Genomic DNA, 19,156 nt, shown 5'->3' with positions numbered 1-19,156 from the left:
CCAACCACTGCGTCACGTGGAACTTTACGTCTCCCGTGCGTCGGGCGTGAACATAGATCTACCTGACTCAGCACTTCCGGTTTACATTGAAGGGATTTTTCCCTCCGTCACTCCGGAAACTGGAGAAGGGGGGTAAACCGCTTCCGGCCTCTCTTCCCACAAACAAAGCGCTGGGGAGTGCGAGGGTCTCGGAGATTTCTAACGGCAGTCCTCCAATTAAGATCCTCCAGATCTTTAAAAACAAAACAAAAACAACCCGCCTTTTAGAGATTCAAAGGAGCGGCCTGTAAATTAGGGGAACGCAAATAGACCTTAGAAGGTGTCGCCATAAATAGGCCAACGACGTCAAAGGCCTAAGGCCTCGAGACACCGACGATAACTAGAGACATCCAAGGCCTAGATGCCGACAGTAATCCTAAAGGCTCAGTTTGTGGAAAATTATTGCGACTTCAGCGTGTTTTGGGTTTTGTAGTTAAGACTAAAGGCTCCAAATCTCAGTCTTCTCTTGGAAGCTTAGTGCCCTTGGTTAGTACTAGAATGAAAAGAGGCAAGTCTACTCCATTTCCAACAGAAGGCCCTCAGTGTTCTGCAGATATGGTCTCCTCTGATGGTGGACACCAAGAGACCCAGCCAACCATGGAGCACGCTCATCTGGAGACCCAACCTCCTTCGGCGGCTGAGGCTGCCTCAGGTGTGGCTCCTGCCAATTGCAAGTGCCCCACACCATCCCGCCCTCTGCCGCCAACTCCTGGCCACTCTCAGTCCAGAGGCCGTACTCTGCGACGTTACCCCAAGCGTCAAAGCTGTCGCCGGATATGCTCCTCTTCATCCAGCTCTCGGGAATCCCGTTCTCGTACTCCGCAATGCCGAGAATGCGACCACTGCACCCATTCTCCACATAGTACCTCCTGTCATTCCCAGGATGCCGAAGAATGTCGAGGCCCTCCCTGTCACCGCTGCTCAGGATGCGACTGTTCTGTTGCTGGCCGAGGACACCAGGATCGTGGGCATCATTCTCAAAGGTTGTCAGTCTCAAACACCTCCTCCGTGATACCTGGACCTCATTCTGCCAGAGTCACTTCTCATCCTCAAGATGCTGATGCTGTGACATCTCAGGCTGCTGAACCTGCTCACCATCCATTTCAAAGCATCAGTTCCGATGAGGACTCTTCATCTTCTTCCTCCTCTTCAGATTCAAGTCGAGCGGCATCCCCTAGTCCCTTTGTCACCAAACCTCCCCCTCTGTTGCCTGTTTACAACGTTGGGTCTTTCAGGGATCAAATATTGCGCCTCACTAAAGCCCTAGGCCTTCAAATACAGCAACCTAGAATTGTCAATGACCCCGTTTTCAAGTTCATTCAAGAACCACCACAAGCTATTCTGCCGTTTCTACCTTATCTTCTCCATGTTGTGAAGGCATCGTGGTCAAACCCGTCATCCGTTCCACCCACTTCCCGTAAACTGGATAACCTTTACAAGATTGATGATAGCTCTCTGGGCTGGTTAGGTCAGCATCCCAAGCAAAACTCGATGATTGTAGGTATGGTTCACTCAGAGATTTCAGACGAGGTTCATTCTACCCCTGTTGATGAGGAGGGAAAGAAATTAGATTCCATAGGGCGCAAGATTTATTCATCTGCATCCTTATTGCTTAAAATCTCCAATTATAGTGCGTGCATGGGGGCATACCAAAAATTTCTGTGGGACAAGGTTGCTCCATTTTTGGAGAAATTGCCAGAGGAAGACAAAAGGGCTTGCTCTGTCTTCCAACAGGAGGCCCGTGCTCTATCCAGACAACAACTCCAAGTTTCTGGGCACATCGCCGACTGTGCTGGAAAAGTGATGGCTAATTCCATTGGCCTGCGTCGTCATGCATGGTTACGTATCTTGAATCTTACACCATATGCTCGGGCAGCTGTTGAGGAAATGCCTTTTGACGGGACAGGTATTTTTCATGCAGAGACTGACTCGCGTATGCAACATATTGCTACCATGGAAGATGTTGTGAAGAAATTATGCAGGCCACCTTTAGCCTCTAGATCCCAAAGGCGTCAGCGCATGGCACCTTATCGTACCCAGTCAAGCCACCCATCAGCCAGATCAAGACCTAGACCTCAATTCTAGCTCCCAAATGGGAAGAGGTCTTTTCCCACAATTCATCAGCTACATACATTACCCTCTCAGCAAGCAATCGACTCCACTAAGCATAAAATTTGAGGATTTCATGGACAATACTCTATATTCTTCTCCAACTACATCATTGACACCCGTCCAGGAATTCTGATTGACTGGATTTTGGAGTCTCTTTTTCTCTTTTCAGGACAGAAATGTGAACACAACAATTTGACAACAGAAATTTAGGATTTAGGTTGAGTGCTGTTTAGACTTCGCCTACTTTGCTTTAAAATTTAAATATGTTAATCTTGTAATTCACCTGTTTGGTGATGGTTAGTCTGTTTGCAGTTGCAGAATGATTGTTGCACTTGTTTTAATTGTTTCAGGCACATCCATAGAATGCAGGCTCTTGCAACCTTATTTTGTAACCCAGTGCTGGAAACCTTTGAGCTTTCAAGAATATCTTCGTAAGTCATCTTTCACACCCTCATTTCATAAGGAGTGAAACAGCCAGACTTCTAGTTTTTCATGCTTTTGGGCTTATTTGACTGTAATTATTGAGTACTTTAATTATCCAGTAGAATGGCATACTGCAGTTGAACTTTTTCAAGTCCATTTCTGTGTGGTTTACATATTTTGTTCATTTGTTAGTTAGGTTCTTTGGTGTTCTTGAAAATACTTGTTTATGTTATAACAGAATAAAGCCTTACAGAAAAAAATTGTTCAAGCTAAAATTAAAAAGGATTTATTGCAAGCTTGTATGTATTTTGAAAAAAAAAAAGCCTTGTGAACATTTTCATTAAATGCGATGCTCTCTGGACTACAGACCAGTTTATGACATGTTTGATCAATTTACGACAGATGGCTGGGGATGGCAAGTGAAACACACCATGCATTTGAAACAATCACATGGGAAAGTTAAGCTCTGGGTGACTTCAATCACTATACAGCCTTGCTAATTCTTCCATGCTAGTATAACTGAAGTAGTAGATTGTCTTGACTAAGATCTAAATAAATACTATCCAAATTACTGGGGTTTTTTTAGCTTTAATAACTGAACAAGTTACACTCTTGGGGGGGGGGTTGATGCAGGTTTATTGGGAAACAGAAATATTCCAATGTCATTGTTGGCTTAAGACGTTTTATTGCCAAATAGAACTTAGCATTCACACACTTGAAAAGGTCTCAGCAAACCTAAAAAACTCATTGCTACTTTTAACACTATAGGTATGTGAAGGTTATTGTTGACAGATAATACCAACGTATCGTACTGAGTGAACAAGTTTATTTTTTTATGAATATGCATACTGCACATCAACATAAATTGATAGGATGAGCTCACTGTAATAGAATAATGGAATGCACCAATGGGACAGCTGAGAAATCAGAAAGAAGAGACATTTTATAAATATACATAGAATTTGGAAACCTGGAACTAAAAAAATTATTAAATGGCCTAAATATAAAGTTCTTGGCTTGATATAAAAATATACTAGTTCGTGTTAGTCAATGTATTGTGTTGACTTTGCTGAGATGGGTAGATTAGCTGAAAGTAATACATTCCCTTGGTATTTAGGTGGAACACAAGCTGTCCACAAAAAACCAACCAAGTGCCTATCATGGACTTTTTTTGAAAACCCAGAAACACTAAAACTAACCAGCTGCCTCTTGGAACTCTGCCAGTAAAACTGCACTTTGTCTCAGTTTACCCAGCAACTGATATACAGAGACATTGACTCAGATATTTAAGGTGATATAATAGCCATCTTCATTAGAACCTTTCTAATGCCCCTTAAATTTCTTCAAGTTGTCAACTCAGTTAATCCACATTGTAACTCTGCACTGTGTGAAAAGGTATGCATAGCTTTAAATGTTGTGCCCTTAAAATATTAAACATTTATTAAAGTGAAAATTAGGAGATCTGATTTTCAAATACATTTAAATTAAAACCCAATTGACTCACTGATTGTATAGAATCTCTTACATTGGGGCACAGAAGTCTATTGTTCTACTGCTAGTACTGCACACATTTTGATGTATTGGTTATTATACACCGTTTTTGATAACTGAAGTTAACAAAAATTCATTGAAAAGCTGAAATCCTATTTGTATAAAATATTTTATGCAATAGGATAGCATGTTGAAAATGATCTTTCATCTTTTTAAATTTCTTTCATAGTGTTTCAGATATTATTCCACTATCTAAGAATGGAACTGGAGCACAAGGCAATCTGGGATTAAACCAATCCTATTGATAGCTCTATGTTTGCATCTTAATGACAACATAACTAATCCTTTCTTAAATAGGATAAATGTTACATAACACTTGGAAGGTCAGTAAAACATCAGCAGTTCCTTTTTCACTTCAGCTGACTGGGATTTCCTAGTACAATATTGGGTATCATTGTTTAATATAGGACACGAAAGAATACATGGCATCAAAATTAAAAAGTAAGAGAAACTCCAGACATAACTAACCAAGATTTGAAGGCTTGTGCTGCTGGCTTTCTATTCTAAGGGCCCTTCCACACAGCCATATAACCCAGAATATTAAGGCACAAAATCCCATAGTATCTGCTTTGAATTGGGTTGAGTCCACACTGCCATATATTCCAGTTCAAAGCAGATAATATGGAATTTTATTCAGCTATGCGGAAGGGGCCTAGGGGGTCTTTTTAACCCTATATTCCTCTGACACCAGTTTTCTGAATAACGTGGCAAATTGCTTTCAAAATTAGTCTTTTAAAAGTAAAATTGATTCAAAAAAGGGGTGTTCCTACTGTTTTAGAGATAGATGCCTTATTCTACTACTATAGTTCAAAGGATCATACCGAACAAGCTCTTACTTGCTAGATGGTTATATTGTAGTACAATGGCTATAAATAGACCTTAAGAAAATTTGAGTACTACCAGCCAATCTGAAACAGGAAAAAAATTGATTTTATGCTGTAGCGTAAATGCTTTTTGGATATACAAAATTATTTCTCCTAACGTTTTTGAATAGTCTCCTCACCAGCAAACTATTTAAAAACATTAGGAGAAATAATTTTGCATATCCAAAAAGTATGATTTTTAGTATTAGGTGCTTTGAATCTCCTTCGGGAGAGAGGAAATAAAATATAAATAATAACAACTATAATAGTTACATCCAGCCTGAACTTGCGAATCCAAAGGAAAGGTTTAATTCATTCAATTGTACTCTCAAGTGATTACAAACAGGATGCACTATTTGATCATATAGACCAGAGGTATCAAACTCATTTTTATCAAAGTTCACATCAGTTTTATGGTTGCTTTCAAAGGGCCATTGAATCAATGGACAGAAAATCTGTGGATATAGAGGGACAACTATATATTTTTATAAGGGCTGGTGCTCTTTAGTTTGTACGCAATCGGGTTCCCAGATACGATTTGAACAACAACTCCTATCACTTTTGATTATACACCATGCAGACTAGAAATAATAGGAATTGCACCCAATAGAACTTGTGGTGTTGAGGTTGGGGAAAGGCTAAAGGACATTTTAAAATCAGACATCATACTTGTATCTAAATTTCAAATTCCACTATCCTGACTAAACAGAACAGATGGACTTCAATAGTTACTTATATGTGGTCTTTAGCCTAGATTTTAAATTGGTAAATAATTCAATTTTATAATGGTTTTAAAAAACATTTTATTATAATTTTATTATTATTAACGAAGTCTGACATGGATGTACAGAACTGGGTACCCCTGTTACGAGCTGGTCAATACTTCTGTGTATTCCAGGCAGTCCCATAAACACAACCACCAATTTATTTGGGGAGTAAGAATGTTTTAAAATTTTCAAATTGAGCTCAGACATTCCGAATAGCTATTGGAAGAAAATGATGGGCTGCACATTGGATCAGAAGGGACATGTGAATCTGCATTACACAATTATCAGTGTCATGCTACTTTAATTGTGCCAGCACTGAGTTTGTCATTTTGTGTGGTACTTAGGAATGACTATACTTACAGTTCTGAAAATGACTTTAGTGTTTGTCTGCAATAAATAATTAAATCTGTTTAAATTCTCAATCTATTGTTTTTCAGGATACTGTGATATCCTGAAATTAGAGAATATAGGCAACCACCCTCAGGGAACTCAGCAGGGGCTAGTTCTGGTAGCAAACTTCCAGGTGTTTTGGACTTCAACTTCCACAATCCCTGACAGCCTACCGGCTGGATTGCTGTCAGTTTTCCTGGCTATATGGCCATGTTCCAGAAGCATTCTCTCTTGACATTTCACCCACATCTATAGCAGGCATCCTCAGAAGTTGTGAGGTTTGTTCGAAATTAGGCAAATGGGGTTTATGTCCAGGGTGGGAGAAAGAACTCTTGTTTGAAGCAATTGTGAATGTTGCAATTGGCTGCCTTGATTAGCATTGAATGGCTTTGTAAATTCAAACCTTGGCTGCTTCCTGCCTGGGGGAATCCTTTGTTGGGAGGTGTTTGCTGGCCCTGATTGTTTGTTGTCTGGAATTCCCCTGGTTTTTTTTAGTGTTGTTCTTTATTTACTGTCCTATTTTTAGAGTTTTTTTTAAAAAAATACTGGTAGCCAGATTTTGTTCTTTTTCATGGTTTCCTCCTTCCTGTTGAAATCCACATGCTCGTGGAGTTCAATGGCTTCTCTGCGTAGTCCGACATGGTGGTTGTTAGAAGTGGTCTAGCATTTCTGTGTTCTCAAATAATAGGATGTGTTCTCAGATAATATGCTACCGCTGTTAGGAATGGTGGGAGCTGAAGTCCAAAACACCTGGAGGCTGGGTCCAAGTTTGTACATGCCTGGGCTGGTTCCTAAGGAGCCATAAAGGGCCTTCCCCCCGGTTACCAAGGAAGTTCATTGGGAGAAAGACAGGGTTGAGGGAAGAAGGCTCTGCTGTCAATCACCGCGGAAGCAAAGAGAGATTGTATGTGAGAGGCGAGAGGGAGGGGCGTGGTTCTTCTGCCCGCGTGCCGCCCTTAGCCCCGCCCCTTGCGAGCGCCTGTCAGCTGGAGCTGCTGCCGCAACCAAGATGGCGGCGTGGCCGGAGCGGGGCTGAGCGGAGGCGGGGGCTCGGCGTGGGCGCCTCCTCCTCCCCTCCTCGAGGGCGGCGGGATGGCTCGGGCGCTCGGAGCCGCGGGCTGGCCTTGAGGCCGGCGAGGCAGGCAAGCGGGCGGGGGCGCGAGAAGGCGGGGGCATGGCGGGCCTGATCAAGAAGCAGATCCTGAAGCACCTCTCCAGGTCAGTGAAGGCTGAGGGTGGGCAGGAGGGCCGTGCCTGTGTTTGGGGCATTGGGCGCCAATCCTGAGGGAAGGGGCGAGAGGTCTAAGCCGCCTCACAAGGCGCCCCTTCCACTCCTGAGGGAGCTGCCGGGTCAAGTCTGAGTGCTGCTTAAGGATTAGGGCGCCTTTCTTTCTTCCTTCCTCCTCACAACAAGGCAGGGCTTGGACCCTGACCCCATTCCGCTGCGACAATGGAGGAGACGGTGTTCCTTGAGGAGTGCGGACGGGCGGGAGTCGAGAGCGCGAGTGGGTGGGTTGTAAATTGTGCCTGACACGTTGTGTGTGGGCGGGGCCAGCTCCGTTTGGGCTGACGTCACCGGCACATTGTGTGTTACAGACGCCAGATTGCTGTGGGGGTGACACATTCAGGCCGGTGGGGCGCTTGGCAACTCGAAGATCATTCCCCCGAGCAGCCAGCTTTCCGCCCAAGTCTCTGATTCAACATGTCGCCCTCCTTCTCCGCCCCAACACCTATAGGAAAGGGGAAAGAGAATGAATAAAAAGCCTTCGGAGTCCATAGATACTGACTATATCTCTTGATATAAAAGTGGGAAATGGTTGTGTCTCTGACATCGCTTGAGAGATCTGAGACAAATTTGGTACACATGCCCTTCATGCTCTATCTTAAAATACTGATTTTTAAAAATTCATCTACATTACTGGCCCATGAAAACTAGTGACTTGAAGAATATGGATGCATAAGGCAATTTGCCTTATTTTTCCTGGAAATGGGTTGCTGTGAGTTTTCTGTACTGTATGACCATGTTCCAGAAGCATTCTTTCCAGACATCTAGGGTGGGAGAAAGAACTCTTGTCTGCCTGGGGCAAGTGTGACTGTTACAAATTAGCCACCTTGATTAGCATTGAATGGCCTTTCAGCTTCAAAGCCTGGCTGCTTCCTGCCTGGGGGAATCCTTTGTTGGGTGGTGCTGAAATTGTCCACATGTCCAACAGAAAGGAGGAAACCATTAAAATGAACAAAATATGGCTGCCAGTATTAAAAAACCTCAAAAGCAGGACAGCAAATAAAGAGCAACACTTAAAAAAACAGAGGAATTCCAGACATGAAACAATCAGAGCCAGCTTACACCTCCCAACAAAGGATCCCCTCAGGCAGGAAGCAACCAGACTTTGAAGCTGCAAAGCTAATCGAAGTAGCCAATTGCCACATTCACACTTGCCCCAGAGAGACAAGAGGTTTTTTTTTCTCCAACCCTAGTCATTCTACAGATATATAAACCTCACTTGCCTAGTTTCCAGCAGTCCTCACAACCTCCAAGGATGCCTGCCATAGATGTGGGCGAAACGCCAGAAGAGAATGCTTCTGGAGCATGGCCATACAACCCAGAAAACTCACAGCAACCCATGAAAGCCTTCAACAACACATTTTTTCTGAAATGTTGTAAGCTGTCTGGAAATGTTGTAAGCTCTGTTCTGCAATGCTTACAGCACAAATAATCTAAATATTTCCCATCCAGCAGCAACAAATTTGTATTGTCTAGTGCTGCTCTGCCATCTGAATATGTAGTCATTCCTGGGCATGTACATCAGAAGTTGTCAGTCTCATCAAAACCGAAATAATTACTTTTGAGTGATGGAACAACCCATCATTTTTCAAAAAGATGCATTGGGAGAACTGTAATCAACAGTGTAATTTTGTGTTTGCCCCTATAAGTACAGACAGACAGTCCCCAAGTTACGAACAAGATAGGTCCGGTAGATTTGTTCTTTAGTCGAATTTGTATGTAAGTCAAAACAGGTGCTTTTTCAAGTGTAACTTCAGCCATATATATGCACACACATATATAGTAGTTTTGGATAGCATAGGGAAGAGTTAACATCCCTGTGGCATTTGTTTTTTTCTGTCTGTGCACCTGTTCAGAAGCTTTCACCTCACTTTCTGTTCCTGTGGGAATTGGATTTTGACAAATTTGACTTGTTCTGGATTGTTGCCAAAGCTCTCACCCCATTTGTAACTATGAGTAACTTGTAACTTGGATGATTGTAATTTGGGGAGTTCCGAAATATACTATATATAAATACATGTGCGTATAAACACACAAACATATGTATGCTCACAAGTAAGGTCATTGACTTTAGTGAGGCATGTGGGTTAAGTGTGTATTGGACTGCAGGCACAGGTGACACGAAGATTGATAAAGACAAAGAAAAAGGCATATGAATTAGCAAGTAGGGTAACATGTTTGGCAATAATATTGTATACATTAGGTTTTCTAACTGTTCTGAAACATCCACTTAAGTGTATTCTTAGTGCTAGCAAGTGAGTATAATAGATACTATTGTAAATATACTTGTGGAAGATAATAAATCCTTATCAGTCATTTTGCTCTAGTTTGTATAACCCAGAGCATGATCTGTAGACACAGGACAGAACAATCATGTGGACTTATCTACATTCAAGCCTACCTGAGCACCTTCACTTCTATGATAGAAGCATGGTAAATAAAAATTAGTGATTCCAGCTATGTTTACCTATGAAGCAAGAATGTTTCTGTCTTAAGTTGATAATGGTGAGGCAGTCTCTGCCATGAAGTGATTAAGAGATGTTTCCCAATTAATTTGAACAATTTTGATTTTTCTCCCCTGAAAGATGCAAACAGAAGGAAAAAGGGCTGCTGTGGGAGGGCTTAGATCCTTAGAATCTTGATCCTCAGATAAAAATATAGTAAATAAATAAATAAATACACTTCCAAATGCAGTGGCAAATCTATGTCACCTCTAGCCTGTGATAGATCCATTCCTTCCCATTAAAATGAATGGACAGGTTTGTTTTTTTAATCGGACTGTGGAGCAATACAGAAACTAAAACACTGCTCTTTTCCTACACCCAGCCTGCCTTTATGAGTCTGACATGACTTTGAGTCTCTTTACTGTGACTCATGGCATTCTGTAAGAGGAGGTGTAGCAAAGGTTTTGATTTATGACCTTGGGCTTTTAAAGTCCTAAACAAATATTTTTAAATCTTGCAATTTAACTAGATAAAAATGATGTATTTTAAGCTAATCATTACGTTCTTTTTATTTAGTACGGTTTTATTTATGAGAATAACATTTCTTATACTACAGTCCTATGCATATCTACATGGAAATAAATAGTGGATATTATAATTAAGTGCATTATGTATAAGATTGCACTGTGCATTTTAAAAATCATGTTTAACAAAAGTATTGATTTATTTTCAGTTACTAATTATAATTTCAAGGTGTCTTGAGGTCTCTCAGTGAGTCAGAGCAAACAGATAATCTTCATGATACTAGATTTAGTTACAATTTTTTTTCATAATCTTTAGAAATGTTACTTCATACCCAACACATACTCTTCATAGATTGCATTAACCAAAACTAAAATCAATTTGTTTTCAGACTTGCTTTATCAGATGTGACATAAACATGTATATCATGTTCTGTAATCTAGTTGATTTTTAGTACTAGGAATATGAACTGTTATATTGCATTTCTAAAAACACTGCTACCTTTCAGATGTTAAGAGCTTAGCAGAACTGCCCAACTTCTTCTACCATGTACTAATCCATAATACTAGTGTGTAAGAAGGACTGGGATGCAAGTTTTGACTACTTTTGATTATTTTAGCTATAAAAAGTGGGAAGACGAGATATTGTGTAATCTGTGCTTTAATTCAGTTGCTTTCGGGAGCCTTTAATTTTTAAGGCTTTCTTCCAGAGTAGATTTGTTTCCTATTCTCTGCATTCACTACATTTCATACATTTGAGTGAATGATCTATGGAGTGTTCTGCAGGCCGACGAGGAATAGGACTTAATGTTCTTTGGCGATCTTAATCTATGAATAATAGTGTAAGTAGCCAAGGGAACAGAATTCTAGAGTGATTTATCCTGACCCTGTTACGTGATTTATTGTAAACAGGTATCGACTATTACTGGCCGAAATCCAGAGAACCATTGAAGCTATGGGATCTACATAAGTCTTGATTTACCATTCAGCAATCAAACGGGCCTAATCTAGTTGAGTCTTGCAGTTATATGTAGGATACTGTTATTACTACATTGCATATCCTGTCTTCATTGGGTTTTTCCTTGATTTGCATTTTTGTTCATGCAATCTACTGATTTTTTTTTTTAAATGTAGGAATCTTGTTTTTGTGGCTCAGTTGATATACTCTACATTTCTTACCTTAACTGCGCTACTGCGTGTATTCTGTACATTCTCCATTTTCATATCCTGTCTTGTGCATTCTTCTTTTTTGGCCACTTGCCACATTTAATTATTGTTTTTGGAAACTTGGCATACATGAACACTTATCTTCACCTCTCCCACCCAGATGTTCTAATGAAAAGTGCCAGAAAAAATATATCCATGCAAATGGAACAAAAATTGTTTTTCAAAACATTCATGGGGAAAGATGTGCAACACTGTAGTTTTAGGGCACTAACAAGCATGTTATTTAATGGTGGGTAAAACCTAATTGCAAGCCAGCATGGTATAGTGGTTTGAGGCTATGACTCTGGAGAACTGGGTTTAAATCCCTATTCAACCACTGAAACTAATGGGTGACATTGGCAAGTTGCTTGCTCTCAGCCTAAGAGCAAGCAAAGGCAAACCCCTTCTGAACAAATTTTGCTAAGAAAATGCTATGACAGATTTGCCTTGTGTTTGTCATATGTCAAAAACAACTTGAAAGCATAGGTACTGTTCCATTATCCGGGCGGAGGCCAAAAGGGTATGCTAGACAGAGAAGGATAGTCCATTTTATGGGGGGAGAGGGGGATTTGCAGGAGTAAAACCATTTCCCCCTGTTTTCCTGTAAGTGTAGAAGACACTATATTTTTGATTCCCGACTGATAATAAGATTAGATTACCTGTTTTGCAGTCATCATACAAAAATGAGATAGTACCTAAAATATTATATAATATTACAGAAAGGATAAAATTATGTAAATAAAATTAATCAAAGCAACTAGCTTTAATTCACAAGCAGATATTTGCATCATAAAAAATTAATGCAGACTTTCATAGTTGAAATACGTATGGTGCTGCAGGAGAGTTCTACATATATCAAGGATTGCAACAAAGACAAGTACAAGCGTCTGAGAGCAAATCAAGTTTGAAGTTTTATTAGAAGTAAAAAATGACTGAAGAGAAGCTATCATATTTTGAATATATGAGATGACATGACTTATTGGGAAAGATAATAAGCCTTGGCCAATTTAAAGGCAGTAAGAAAATTGTATCATAGGTGGATTGACTCAGTCAAGGAAGTCATGGCATTAAATTTGCAGGACCCAAACAGGACAATTAATAAGTGTTTATTGGAAGTCTCTCATTCATAAAGTTGCCATAAATTGAAATTGACTTGACCATATATAACAAAATCAAGTAAAATCTTAGAAGAACTTTTAAAAAATGTTAATTACAAATCCACTAATTATGTTCATTTAAAAAAAAATCTAATTTGTTGATATCTGCCATCAAGTAGACTTCAACTTACGGTGATCTTGTAAATGAAAGCCTCCAAATAATCTTATCATCTTTGTGTGCTATTACCGTACTTGTTTCATTTTGGATTGTTTCAGCATAGTGTTTTCATGTAAAAGACATTCAAAAGGAGTTTATCCTTCTGCTCAATGCTAACAGGTATTAGCTGTATATATTTTTTGAGAAATCCTCTGCCATTGTCACACACTTACCATTGCTGCCATCCAGTAGCTATTTCACACATTTATCCTAGAATTATCTTGTCAGCATATAGTCAGAGGAGGTTTTTCACTGCCTTCCCTTAGGTGAGAGAGTATCATTTTCCCAAGGTCAAGTAGAGGGATTTCATTGCTGAATCAGGACTTGAACTCTGGTCTTCCAGAATTCATGTCAGTGCTCAAAACAGTGTATCATGCTGGCTCCACAGCTCTTACAATATAATGGAAGACTGTTAAATTCATAAAATAATTTATTTGGTGCTCTGAGAACTGGTATTGCTCTTCCTTTCTCTATGCTTACACAAATGAGGTAGGCTTCAGCTTTTCTCTCATGTGTTTTCATGCAAGGCAAGGGAGAGACCATATAATAGCTGACTAGTGAGCTAAACCAACGTTTGCATACCCCCACCCAAAGCTTTTTTCAAGCTTTAAAATGCTAATACAAAACATTGCAACATGTAGAACAGACTTCTCTTGGGGCTATTGCTTCTAGCAGCGGGCTTCTTTACATCTGCCTTACCTAGGTGACTAGTAAAAGCAGAGTTGTAGGCAATAAAATTATATATGAATAAATAGTGATGTAGAAAACTAGAAAAAATGGGAAAAATAATCCAAGATCTGATTGTATTTGTAGAAGAGAAGAGGAAATCTCTTCCACCTTGCTTTCTACTAATAGAGCAGGTAAAAGGTAAAGGTTTTCCCCTGACATTAAGTCCAGTCGTGACCGACTCTGGGGGTTGGTGCTCATCTCCATTTCTAAGCTGAAGAGCCGGCGTTGTCCATAGACACCTCCAAGGTCATGTGGCCGGCATGACCGCATGGAGCGCCGTTACCTTCCCGCTGGAGCGGTACCTATTGATCTACTCACATTTGCATGTTTTTGAACTGCTAGGTTGGCAGGAGCTGGGGCTAACAGCGGGCGCTCATTCCGCTCCCGGGATTTGAACCTGGGACCTTTTGGTCTGCAAGTTCAGCAGCTCAGCGTTTTAACGCACTGTGCTACCGTAATAGAGCATGACCCCTTTATTCACAAGGAATATGTCCCTGGACTTCACATGATATACAGAGCTGTGGATAATAGCAGACTCTCTTGAAATGAAGGACTTCTTGCTAAGAATACTATAGAGTCATGCTGGGGGACATAGAAAATGCCTAGAGAGGACATACTTTGTCAGACATGGGTAGGCGAAACCTCTGATATCAGTTCTGCAGATACAGGGACTGTTCTGTATAAAGCAATTAAGAAATAGTTGGTAGGCTATGATAATGCATAAAAGTATGTAGGTGGCCAAAGATGCTAATTGCATATAAAATTTTAAGATATCCTAAAGGAGAGTATCCTCAAAGAGATGTCGTCTTTTAATGTTACGTTTTTGAATTATCCTGGAGGAATAAAATATTTTAATGTTGTGTTTTCTTAGAAGTTGTGTGGGCAGGAAGTGATTATGAGTGGTAGCAATGTACATTCTAAACTAGAAGTGAGAATTATATCACTTGGTTTTGGAATGTAGTTTCAAGCAGGCCTACCTAGCATAGGTGGAAACACTGAGAATTGCACACTAGAACATTTTGCAGAGTGTCATAATTCCTATCCATAACCCAAACTATTAAGTGGGAAGAAACGTTTATTACAGTTGAATTTTGAATTGATTTTTTTGCCTTTTATGGAAGAGAATCTTCCATTCACAGTGTCTGAGCATGTTAGATTTTGTATTGATCTACAAAGGTCTTTATTACACTGTATGTGTGCATATATTTATTTGAATCATCCTTCGACTTATAGCGACAGTTAGGCAGGAATACTTAGAGGTGGCTTTTCCAGTTTCTACCATTGAAAGTAGCCTACAGCACCTAATATTATTGTTGGTCTTGGTCTCCTAGCCAAGTACTAAGCAGGCCTGACCCTATCTAGCATCAAAGATCATACTAGATCTGGTTCCTTTAGGATGTCATCATGTTCTTTTAATAAAAATACAAATGAGAGAATAATGCTAATCTGAAAGAAATGGGAAGAAGACAAACAATAGAGGGAAAACATCTTCATACCACAAGGAATGAAGTACCCAAAAGGAAGTACCCCAAAAAATACGGAATGATTTTCTGGAACAAAGAAACAGATAGGACAATGACAGATAATAGCAAAGTATGTTAACATGATTAAGGAGGTACCCTGTTTCCCCGAAAATAAGACAGGGTCTTATATTAATTTTTGCTCCCAAAGATGCACTAGGTCTTATTTTCAGGGGATGTCTTATTTTTCCATGAAGAAGAGCTCACATTTATTGTTGAACAACAAAATGAACATTTATTATATACTGTAAAGTAGTTGTCATCACAAACCAGCATAACCAGACAAACTATGAATCCTATCAAGAATTTCTTGTTACTACCATTATTTACATGTACAACAATCTATGGTACCTCTTCCAATGTAGGTTTCACAAGGTTTCCACGCTGATTTCTCTCTATTCTAGTTTCAATGTAGTCATGAATGATGAATAATATAATATAATATAATAATAATATGATAATATAATAATAATATAATGATATACAATATGTTAATGAGATAATATAATATAGGATATAATAATAACAGAATATGATAATAATATGGTATTAATAGGATAATATAATAATGGGATATAATAACAGAATAGCATAATAATATAATAATAATAGGATAATATAATAGAATAATAGAATGGAATAGAATGATATAAAATATATTAATAGGATAATATAAAATGGAATATTATAATAATAACAGAATATGCTAATAATAATAAAATAATAATATCATAGAATCATAGAATCATAGAATAGTAGAGTTGGAAGAGACCTCAAGGGCCATCTAGTCCAACCCCCCGCTAAGAAGCAGGAAATCGCATTCAAAGCACCCCCGACAGATGGCCATCCAGCCTCTGCTTAAAAGCCTCCAAAGAAGGAGCCTCCACCACAGTCCGGGGGAGAGAGTTCCACTGCCGAACAGCCCTCACAGTGAGGAAGTTCTTCCTGATGTTCAGGTGGAATCTCCTTTCCTGTAGTTTGAAGCCATTGTTCCGTGTCCTAGTCTGCAGGGCAGCAGAAAATAAGCTTGCTCCCTCCTCCCTATGACTTCCCCTCACATATTTGTACATGGCTATCATGTCTCCTCTCAGCCTTCTCTTCTGCAGGCTAAACATGCCCAGCTCTTTAAGCCTCTCCTCATAGGGCTTGTTCTCCAGACCCTTAATCATTTTAGTCGCCCTCCTCTGGACGCTTTCCAGCTTGTCAGCATCTCCCTTCATCTGCGGTGCCCAAAACTGGACACAGTATTCCAGGTGTGGTCTGACCAAGGCAGAATAGAGGGGGAGCATGACTTCCCTGGATCTAGACGTTATTCCCCTATTGATGCAGGCCAAAATCCCATTGGCTTTTTTAGCTGCCGCATCACATTGTAGGCTCATGTTTAACTTGTTGTCCACGAGGACTCCAAGATCTTTTTCGCACACACTGCTGTCAAGCCAGGCGTCCCCCATTCTGTATCTTTGATTTCCATTTTTTCTGCCGAAGTGAAGTATCTTGCATTTGTCCCTGTTGAACTTCATTTTGTTAGTTTCGGCCCATCTCTCTAGTCTGTCAAGATCGTTTTGAATTCTGCTCCTGTCTTCTGGAGTGTTAGCTATCCCTCCGAGTTTGGTGTCATCTGCAAACTTGATGATCGTGCCTTCTAACCCTTCGTCTAAGTCGTTAATAAAGATGTTGAACAGAACCGGGCCCAGGACGGAGCCCTGCGGCACTCCACTTGTCACTTCTTTCCATGATGAAGACGACGCATTGGTGAGCACCCTTTGGGTTCGTTCGCTTAGCCAATTACAGATCCACCTAACCGTAGTTTTGTCTAGCCCACATTTTACTAGTTTGTTTGCCAGAAGGTCGTGGGGGACTTTGTCGAAGGCCTTACTGAAATCTAGATATGCTACATCCACGGCATTCCCTGCATCGACCCAACTCGTAACTCTATCGAAAAAAGAGATCAGATTAGTCTGGCATGACTTGTTTTTGGTAAATCCGTGTTGACTATTAGCAATGACCGCATTTGTTTCTAAGTGTTTGCAGACCACTTCCTTAATGATCTTTTCCAGAATCTTGCCTGGTATTGATGTGAGGCTGACCGGACGGTAATTGTTTGGGTCGTTCTTTTTTCCCTTCTTGAAGATAGGGACAACATTCGCCCTCCTCCAATCTGCTGGGACTTCTCCTGTTCTCCAAGAACTCTCGAAGATGATTGCCAGTGGTTCTGAAATAACTTCCGCTAGTTCCTTCAATACTCTTGGATGTAGCTGATCTGGCCCTGGGGACTTGAATTCGTTTAGAGTGGCCAGGTGTTCCTGGACAACTTGTTTCCCTATTTGGGGTTGGATTTCCCCCAATCCTTCGTCCATTCCATGTTGCTGAGGTTGAAGATGGCTATGATAATATAATAGAATAATAGTATAGAATATAATGATATAAAATATATTAATAGGGTAATATAAAATGGAATTTAATAATAACAGAATAATAATATAATAATATGAAAATATAATAGAATAATAATAAAATAATAATATAATGATATAATAATAATAGAAAAATATAATATAATGATTTAAAATATATTAATAGGATAATATAATAATGGGATATAATAATAGTAACAGAATATGATGATAATAATATGGTAATAGAATAATAGTATAAAATAATCAGTTTCATGGCATAGGATAGGAATAAGGATGAGAGGAGAATCCCAATGCATCCTGTACCTTTAAGGAGCGAAGCCTTGGGGAGGAGTGGAAAGCCCTCTTCCTTCCTTCCCTCCCACCCTCCCTTGCCTGGGCTCCAGGAGCCAATCAGAAGCCTTGGGGGCGAAGGCAGCATGGCCAGGAGGGAGACGGAAGGAAGGAAGAAACGGCAGCGCAGCAGCAGCCATGGAAGGTTTTTCAAGCCGTGGCTGGGGAAACAGGAAAGGCAAGGCAGGGAGGGAGGGAGGGAGGGAGGCACAGAAAGCAAGCACCTCCCTCCCTCCGGTGTATGAATGAGTGCTGCTTCTGCCCTGCAGCCATGCTTCCCAATGGAACTCTGCTGCAGCCTTAGTTGCTAGGTCTTACTTTCAGGGGAGGCCTTATATTTGGCAATCCCCCCAAACCCCTGCTAGGTCTTATTCTTTGGGGAGGTCTTATTTTCGGGGAAACACGCTAGCAATGAATCAGCAAAGTACAGCCAATTCAAGACATTAATATTTTATTTCATTTAATAACAAGTCATACATCCCTTGTATTTAGTTCTCAGAAGGCAGCTCACTTAGTAGAAAGTTTGAAATAGGCAACGTTTTCATTAAAAATCCTGCCAATAAAAATTGTATGTTACTTAGCAGCAAAACACACGTTTTTAAAAATACTGTACAGGCCAGTGTTTTTTTTAAAGTTGGAACACAAATACATGGGGCCCATAGTATCTCCACAGCATCTCTGCTCTATAATGGGATAGAACTATGGTTGTAAAATTAGCCCCAAAAAAGTAAAGTAGCCCTGATAAAGAAGACTTTCAGAAGGCACACAAGAAGAACATATTAGAGGAATGCAAAGAAGCAAATGGAAATGGAGAGGAAACTAGTTAACCTGTTTAAAAGAAAATATGTAGTGATCATGTCAGCATGGAATGCAAGCCTCCCATCACACTACTCATTATGAAACAGTACCTTTATTTTCTAGAGAAGGCTCATGAAATTGTGTTTATACCTCTGGTAGGAACACTAGAGATTTATATACTTATACGCCTATTTAAAACTTAGTTATTAAGAGTATCTAGAAAAGTACATACAAGTAATGTAATGGAAAATAGAGATCTGTTCTCATTAAAATTTGAGAGTCATATTTATACTTGCAAGAAATAGTAAACACAGTTGCAGGATGGGTATCTCTTATCTGAAATACTCAAGATCAGAAATGTTTTGGATTTTGAAGGGAATTGTATACTGTACACAACATTTTAAAATAATTTTATGCATGAAACAAAGTTTATGTACATAGAGCCTT

General features: G+C 39.9%; 1 protein-coding gene across 3 annotated transcripts in view; it reads left to right on the top strand.

The window, feature by feature from the left end:
• Positions 1–7,113: 7,113 nt before the first annotated feature.
• bltp3b (bridge-like lipid transfer protein family member 3B) overlaps positions 7,114–19,156 on the top strand; it is a 58,828-nt gene continuing 46,785 nt past the window's right edge. For 2 of the 3 annotated variants that reach the window (XM_062980961.1, XM_062980960.1), the window contains exon 1: positions 7,120–7,363. In XM_062980961.1, the coding sequence (XP_062837031.1) occupies positions 7,320–7,363 (44 nt within the window). In that variant the 5' untranslated portion in view covers positions 7,120–7,319. Of the gene's footprint in view, positions 7,364–19,156 lie in introns of all 3 variants that reach the window. The other variant, XM_062980962.1, reaches the window with a different exon arrangement.

Source organism: Anolis carolinensis, chromosome 5, assembly GCF_035594765.1.
Source record: "Anolis carolinensis isolate JA03-04 chromosome 5, rAnoCar3.1.pri, whole genome shotgun sequence".
NCBI classification, from domain to species: Eukaryota; Metazoa; Chordata; class Lepidosauria; order Squamata; family Dactyloidae; genus Anolis; species Anolis carolinensis.
This window is presented reverse-complemented; position numbering and strand designations above follow the sequence as displayed.